General features: G+C 46.9%; 2 protein-coding genes across 2 annotated transcripts in view; one reads left to right on the forward strand and one right to left on the reverse strand.

Annotated features, from left to right (window-relative positions):
* LOC111863281 (protein hairy) overlaps positions 1–1,236 on the reverse strand; it is a 91,005-nt gene extending 89,769 nt beyond the window's left edge. Inside the window, exon 1 of the mRNA XM_023849465.2 lies at positions 1,185–1,236. The gene's annotated coding sequence lies outside the window, so the exon portion shown is untranslated. The remainder of the gene's footprint in view (positions 1–1,184) is intronic.
* Positions 1,237–3,484: 2,248 nt separating this feature from the next.
* LOC111863280 lies at positions 3,485–7,035 on the forward strand. Its single transcript, XM_033750992.1, has 3 exons — positions 3,485–3,586; positions 4,238–4,823; positions 5,908–7,035. The coding sequence occupies exons 1-3, from the start codon at positions 3,485–3,487 to the stop codon at positions 6,333–6,335; spliced, it is 1,116 nt and encodes a 371-aa protein (XP_033606883.1). The 3' UTR covers positions 6,336–7,035.
* Positions 7,036–8,688: the final 1,653 nt, after the last annotated feature.

The following is an 8,688-nucleotide window of genomic DNA, read 5'->3' on the forward strand; positions in this document are numbered from 1 at the left end:
CATAACATTACTCCTGACTTGCAGGGTTGTTACAAAACCCTGACCCGCCCCGCCCTCTTCCGGTGCTCAATTCAATGGTCAATTGGCGCTACGAGCTGCCCCTCCCCCACCCAGGCATCCAGACCCGGGACAACTCAGTCTGTATAGTGACTAGGCTATGGGCTGCACAGCCAGAGTTCGAGTCCCGGCAGGAGCAAAAGCTTTCCCTACTCCACGTCATCCAGACCGACTCTGGGGCCCACCCACCGTCCTATACAATGGGTACCGGGGGATACTTCCCTTGAGGTGAGGCGGCCGGGGTATGAAGCTAACCAGTCACTTCTGTCTACTGTCGAGGTTAAGAACGGGGGAGCTATACCTCCACCTCCCCTTACGCCTTCATGGCATAGTGCTTCATCATATAAGTAACGGAATAACTTTACTTTACCTCACAGGGTCAACACTTGCTTTGGGCCCAACCAACTTCCTACCCAAAGGGTACCGTGTGCTCTTTCCCCAGGAGTAAAGCGAAGGGGGCGTGAAGCTGACCAGTGCCGGGGTTAAGGACACATGTCTGTATACCTCCACTACCCCATACGTCTTCATGGTTTGATGCTTAATTAAGGACTGGACAAATCTTGCCCCATTTCATGAAGAAAATGAGGGTCTTGTCCGTGTCTCTCCGATTATGCTGGACACTGTCCACTGACCAATGTTTCGGAAGCTGGACCCGTTTACTTCATCAGGCGTAATGGTAAGAAAAGATTTCTATTCAGTGTGGCTCGTTAAACTGGTTTAGTCTCGATCACTGGCCGTCTCACATGCAGAGAACAGATGGAGTGGATCAATCCATCAATCAAGCCAGTCATCTGCACTGCCATATGCCACTTTTCCAGAAACGCTTCTTAACACTCAGGAATGTAAGTCCAGCTGCCGCACTGCTGGCTGGCTGGCTGGCTACCTCAGCAGTCCCTGAATGCCGCACACTGCCCCAGGGATCGTAAACAGAATGAACATACTTCGCTTGCAGTGGAACTTAGAAATGTTATTTCCACCAGTAGCTCCGTTGTGTTCAGGGCATTGTAAATCGGACTGTTGAAACCTAGTTAGGTAGAAAACCCGCAGGCAACAACGAGGAGTGCTTTTATATTCCATTAAACCTAAAATATTTATGGCAAAATAAAAAATTTCATTCTGCTCGCTACCTGTGTCATGCTTGGCTTCTTCTTCGACCCTGAAGATGGAGGCGACAGGTTCCTCCTCCGTCGACTGATTTTCAACGGACTGCACGGTGTTATATCCCAGAAGGCAGACTCGTCTGTTGCATCCTGTTGTGTAAACCAATATAGATAATATTTATCAGAAGATAGAATTCTACATATAATGAGGCCACGGAGAGAGGTCCCATGATTTACACCCCTACACAGCCCCTTCCAATGTACTTTACCCATATTCCCCTTCTGTCTAGCGGTAGCGACAAATGCTGATGATTCACACAGATCAGAGTGGTTTGTAGGAGAAGACAATAGTAGGAAGCCTCGTGCGTCTCTCCCCACCATCCATGGGACTTCTTTCCGTATCCTCAGTTATTTATAGAGTCGGAAATGTTGAAGGACCGCAAAGGCTAAACCTATTCCCGCTCCTAATTAAGCAGCATGCAATTAAGGCATATGGGGAGCGGATGTCTAATTACTTCTAGACGGTAAGTGGTCAGCTACACACTCCGGCTGACTTAACCCGGCGGAAAAGGGCTCCCTGGTGCCTATAACTAGTTGCAAAATGACCAGCAGAGCCGGTCTTGATATGGTGGCGGAGGAGAGAGAACTTACAGCCCTTGTCGTGTTTCGAACTCCTGTTTTCCTGCCTGCAGTCTGGTCACAAATGTGAATGAGTTATCCTCTCCCGTTGGAGATCAGGAATATTCAAGGTTAAGTTAATCCCTCGGAAAGAATAGGAAATTTCCTTTCACAGGTATAAGTGTTATTATTTATTTAAGAGGCATACGGTGGGGTAGTTGGGGCACTATGACACAAGCCGGAAAGTCGCGGGAACGATCCCCGATGAGGTCATTGGATTTTTAATTTACCTAATCCTTCCAGCCGCACTATGGCTCTGGGGTCGACTCAGAAATGAGTACCAGGGATCTTCCTGGGGGGGGGGGAAAGGGCGGTCGGCGCGTAAGGCTGAAAAATTCACCGCCGTGAGCCGATTGTGTAGAAAATGTGGGAGCCTCGACGTCTCAAAACCTTATGGGACTCCACGGCCTGTACAGGGATACCTTTACTTACTTTAACTTTAATATGGTCATTGGTCATGAACAAATCTGCTACAGATTTTGATAGATTTACACCTCTCCAGCCTCCCTGATTACGAAAAATACTGTTTTTGGCGTACCGCCTATGCGTATATATATGTATGTATGTGCTCCTTGCTAGCCCCGAAACGGCTGGAAGGATTTCATTCCTATCCAATACTTTACGTAGGAGCTGATCCTGGTAGGGGCAAGAATTTTCTCTCTTCTCCACGTCGTCCAGACCGGCTCTGGGTCCACCCAACTTCCTACCCAATGGGTACCGGGGATAAAGCGGCAGGGGCGTGAAGCTGACCACACACCTCCAGCTAGTGTCGAGGTCAAGAAAGTGTAGATCTATACATCCACTACCCCATACGCCTTCATGGCGTAGTGCTTAATTAGTTTAGCACAGGGATAACTTTATCTTCTTTTTTTTTTTTTTGCCTTTTAATCCATATCACGTGGTAGGTGCCCACTGAACGTAAAGATTCAAACTCTAAAATTAGCGGCCCCTCAACCTGCCCCAGAGAACAAAATAGCAATTTTCTCGAAAATGGCTGGCAACTATTTTAATTAAATTTCACCTACTAACAGAGACGAAACCCGTAAACGAACCAGCATATGTGATATCTTCAGATAAGCAGCGGACACGCAATAGAGGCCCACCGATCAACAGTCGACTTCGTTTCCATGGTAACGTGGTCAAGGCCAACCGTATGCGTAATGTCCGTGCATTTACTTTTTGCGTTGGGCGCTGGAACAAGACGTTGCAAGCGAAGACAGGCCCGGGTGATGGATTGGCTCTAATTACTCTCTGGCAGCAAGTGTGTAAACACAGCGACTCGCCGTCATTAGCGCATGACACGCTGAGTGCAATTGAGCGCTCCGGGAACTGGGTACAATTTGCGTGCCTCAGTGCAACAACAGTATCTAGCAATTTCTCTGTTGATATCACCGTCCGAAGAAGCGATACTGGCATACATTACCATGGTAACAATCAACACCAGCCTGTATCACCATGGTAACAAGTAACACCGGACTACATCACCAAAATTACACGTAATACTGGCATATATCACTATGCTAACAAGCATACTGGTTTATATCGCGATGGTAAAATGTGATACTGGCACACATAACATATGCTACCACGGTAACAAGCAACACTAGCCTGTATCTCCACGGTAACAAATAATACTGGCCTATATCACCATGGTGACAAGCAGTACCTGTCAATATCACGTCATTAACATATCTGAAGCTTCTTATCGAGATATCTTGCGTGTAACACGGAAAGAGTTAATCAAAAATTTGGTAATGGTATTTCTTGAACTTCCAATTACGACATCTCTCCTTAAGATACTGTTACAGAGATATGCCCCTCTTATTCTAAGCTTGCAAGAACATGAGCATGACCACTCCCAAACTGCACATTCCACGCCATTGGAAATCATCTTAAAAGCATTTGGCCAGTTTACACCGCCATCTTGCGGCAACACGCATCTGCAGGATACTCTTATAGGCCAAACTAACCAACCACCTAAATATTTAACTCCATGGAGCTGAGGCCTTCTTGAGAAGTCGCCATTTGTGCAGCTGCTCAAGAACTTCCCAGTAATTCATGGAACCCTAAGGTTAATTACCGTGTTTAAAAGAGCCCTCCACTGGTACCTGTCCTGAACCAGAACAATTCAGTACATAGTACCCTATCTAACCTCCATAAGATCCATTTTAATATTATCCACCCACCTCCGTCTTTGTCTTCCTAGTTTTTTTTTGCATAGCCTATACAGGATAAGGGAAAATAACAAACCTCTCATACTAATAAAGTGTCACATATAACGTTTTGTTCCCATTTTTCTTGTCAACAAAGACACCTTCATTACATTGGAAAACCAGTTTCTTGTTGTACTTATTAAATTATTATTATTATTATTATTATTGCTTTTGTTGTTGTTGTTCTAGTTCTATATTCAGACATATCATTCTGCAGTCCATGAGGAACAGGAGGTAGTCGGTAGACCCCTGCAGAAACAGAAGGAACTGACTACGCCCTGTAAGACACCCAAGCTACAGGGGTGCACTGCAACACGTGTTGCTCTTAGAACACAAGGAGTTCCCAAAAACCGTGAGGAACAGGTGGTGGTCGGTAGACCCCTGCAGAAGCAGAAGGAACTGACCACCCCAAGTAAGATGCCCAAGCTACAGGGATGCCCTGCAACACGTGTCCCTCTTAGAACACAAGGAGTTCCTAAAATCCACGAGGAACAGGTGGTGGTCGGTAGACCCCTGCAGAAGCAGCAGGAACTGACTACACACAGTAAGACACCCAAACTACAGGAGTGCTCTGCAACACGTGTCCATCTTAGAACACAAGTAGTTCCTAAAATCCATGAGGAACAGGTGGTGGTCGGTAGACCCCTGCAGAAGCAGAAGGAACTGACTACACCCACTAAGACACCCAAGCTACAGGGGTGTCCTGCAACACGTGTCCCTGATAGAAGGACAAGAGGGAAATTCGAGCCTGCAGTTTTTGCAGCACATAAAACGAGTGAGTAGATTTCCTAGTCCATACAGCTAACCTAACATTAAAATAACATGTTCGCCTGTCTTAACATTAAGTTAATGTGGAAGGACAATTTTTTTTTCATCCTATCAACATATTCTTAAAGGGAATGTGAAATGTTCGCTGGATTAACTTTTTAAACACCAAACCATGAAAAAGTATGGGGAAGTGGAAGCATAGCTCCAAATTCATAATAGTATACACCCTACTGAAGTCGAGATAGGTTATTTTGTATAGCAGGAGTCTACAGGCAGGATGGTCCGTGTTTGATTCCCGACATTCTGAGATTTTTCTCCTCTTCATAGAATCTGGACACACTCTGGGGTCCATCCAGCCACCTAGCTAATTGGTACCAGGGGATTCTGAATACTGACTCATCCATGTGAGGGTTGTGTAAATACCATAAGTCCAAGTATCAGATTTTAAGGTTGTTCAAATTGCATGAGCTGACAATGTCACGTATGCGAGCGGATGTATCTCTGAATAACCGCGTGAGAGTATCCACTGTTGTTATTGCTGAGTTTAGACATTCTTTGTATTTATACGACATGTTCCACATCCAGCAGCCACTTGACTTACTTTGGATCTATGCAATGCATTGTAAGTGTAAATTCTCTCGGCTAGAGACCGCCTCTGTGGTCTAGTGGTCAGAGTTCCTGGCTACAGATCCAGAGGTCCGGGTTCGATTCCCGGTGCTACCATATTTTACTGAGAAGTACTGGGTCTGGAACGGGGTCCATTCAGTCTCGTGAGGATAGTTGAGGAGCTATTTCAAGGAAACAGAAGCTCCAGTCTAGAAAGCCGAGATTAACGGCCGTGGGGATTCGTTGCGCCCAACACGCGACACCTTCTATCCGCTAAAGCTCGCACTAACTTCGCCGACAAGCGGCGGTAGCTCGGTCAGTATAGTTTGCTTACGGACAAAACCTCAGATTTTTTTTTTCTATATGTGAAGTAGCCGGCTGACTCAACAGTCCTCTCACAATTGCAAGCGCGGAAATTTCATATACCTCTGATGACAAGGTGCGATGAAAACTTGCTGACTAATAACGGTCTTGTTCTGTTGCAGAACTTCCGATCAACAAGGTTGTGGTGGGCATAGCGCCGATGAAGAATACGACTTCAGTTGGACCCAAGGTAGACTCTTGGAGCAAGTGCATGCACCTCGTGCGAGATGGGAGCGACTTCAAGATAACTACCAAGAATCCCATGCCTAATACTTCAGTTGGACCAAAGGTAGACTCTTGGAGCAACTGCATGCACCTCGTGCGAGATGGGAGCGACTTTAAGATAATTACCGAGAATCCCATGCCTAATACAACTTCAGTTGGACCCAAGGTAGAGTCTTGGGACAAGAATAGGCACCTCGTGCGAGATGGCAGCCAATTGAAGATAATTAACGAGAAGCCCAACTATAAGCACGTGAAGTCCAGGATTGACCGTACGAAGAAGCCATTCAGTCACCATCATATTGAAGAGGAGATTCTGGCAGGGTGAGTTGTGGCATGGCTCACGAGAGAAACATACCAGGTGCTGGCTATCACCGGTACGGCGCGGAAGTAGAGGTCACCAGCTCCTCCTTTGGAACGAGACCCCTACTGAAGCTGAGGCCAGAGCTGTTGAGGCTGCTGTCCCCCTTGAGAGAGCATCGCATCCGCGAGCTGCTGGTTATCTGAGAGGCCGTAAAGCATTTCCGTTACATGCTGGAAGCGCGCCGTAAGCAGCATCACGTACGCCTTCCACTAGAAACGGGACAAATGACGACCGCGGACCTCCGACACGCAGTGAGCCGCAGGTGCGCTTACATCGGAAGCGCAGACAGTAACAGCGAGGCTTTAGCAGCAACACCGTCAGCCGACGCAAGAAAACCCTGCCGGTTGGAAGTTTCACGGCCGCCGACGCTACGAGGACCAGCCGACACGTAGACGACCGGCCACGTGCAGAAAAAAGGTCGCCCGGCTTGCATGGAAGCATGATATATGAAGGGTGATTCCCCCATTAGAATTTCATGCACAGGAATTTATTGTGTTCTAGAGAACTTTGGCAGAAATGAGTGATGTAAGGTTTTTAAGTGGCATGTTCCAGTTTGAATTTGATGTTTTTATATATTGTTCCATAATATGTGTATACATGCACTGTAAATAATAATCTTGTAATTTTATTTAAACAATCCAATTACACTTGCAGCATCGCTGCACCGTCGCACGCACAAAGTCTTCTAATTCACTTGTGACATCCTTCTGTATTCCTGGTTCCACTTCGCTTGCTTCCACCACTCTCAAATACTCCTCAATACTGACTAATTCTGATATCTGTTCTGCCGAATACTCTCGTTATATAGCTTCCGCAATGACCAGGCAGAAAAGAGCCTATATTGTTGGAACGTGTTTACTGAGCGATTGCCGGGCAACGGACTCCATAGAAACCGGTTACGTGATAGCTACCACTGTTGCGTGACGACAAAGGGGTGTCCACCGAGCGTCGCGTAGCGACGGGCTGTGTGCGGGTATGTGACGTCACTTGCGGAAACGCAGAGGTCACGTGACTCCTACTCATTACTGCAGTATGACGTCATCGCGCCTGCGCGGGAGTACGACTCGCAGGGCTAGGGTTCACGTATGCCTCCGAATAGAAGCCCGCGCCTCCAAGGGTTCCATTACTATTCTGCATGAAGGCGTTGTCTCGGAAACCACGTCTTAATTCCTAAGCAACCGTTTGGTTTTCTAGGTGTACGTGTATACAACTTTCCCTTTCGCTTCCTAGAAACGTCCTACAAATCACAATATTAAAATATTGTGGCGGGGCAGGTTTTCTCCAAGTACTTCTGTTTCCGCGACTGCTCCACACTCATCATCTATCATCTGGGTCTGGTAAAATAGCCCAATAGTGGCCGACGTGCCAAGTGGATTCAGTCTCACCCCACCCCAATAAACTAGGGGAAAAAAAAAAAAACATTACGTCAGCTGCTACCGTCTCGCAATGAAACTGTAACCACAGCCTCTCCCCGCGTGCACAAAAATGGACAGTTCTAGCAAGACAGTCTGTACATGATGTTCTAAACCTGACGGAGGGTGCGACAGGAAGCGTCTCCTGTCGCCGTTTTTATCAATAAAACATACATTTCTTGTCCAGCCGATAAATGAAGGAAAGGATGGACGTGCTGGCACCGATAGAAGTGGGGTGGGGTGGGGTGGGGCTGGAGGGCAGCCAGAAATTTGCCACATCCACAGACTTTTTCGGGGCAAAAGAAAAACAAAATTCAGAAAAGGCGATAAATGCACCAAATATTAAATCCTCTGTGATGAACACTCCAGGGCGATCAGTGAACTCAGCCTCTTATATGAGTACCGAGGGACCACCTCCGAGGATTTAAAGCAGCCGGAGCGTGAAGCTCTTCCCTTAACCTACATTTAGCGTCGAAGTTACGAATGTTTGGGAGCTACGCCTCCATCAACAGAGTCTTTGTCTTGGTGCTTAATTACGCACAGGGACAACTTTACTGCAACAGGGGTTCGACGAGAGAGGCCTCTCGGTTCTGTTATCAGGAAGTTGCAGAGTTTTCTCTCCTCTGCTTGGCGTTCATTAGATGATTGGATTTACTCGCATTTCTTTGCAGTTACGGTCAATTATAACAGCTCACACGCTCAACTCCTCCTGAACAACGTCTGTCTGACGAATCTGTCACTAATCTCGGACTGATCTCTACTCCCTTGAATTCGAGTCCAGTCTAGTCGCGTCTTATGTTACGACCACCGGTCAGTCGGCCAATCTGTCTTCGAATAAAACAACCATCTGGGGCTTACGGTCAGATTTTTATTACTGTCAGACAGTGGTGTGTTCGTTGATGTGT

Source organism: Cryptotermes secundus, unplaced genomic scaffold (assembly GCF_002891405.2).
Source record: "Cryptotermes secundus unplaced genomic scaffold, Csec_1.0 scaffold1166, whole genome shotgun sequence".
Classification (NCBI taxonomy): Eukaryota; Metazoa; Arthropoda; class Insecta; order Blattodea; family Kalotermitidae; genus Cryptotermes; species Cryptotermes secundus.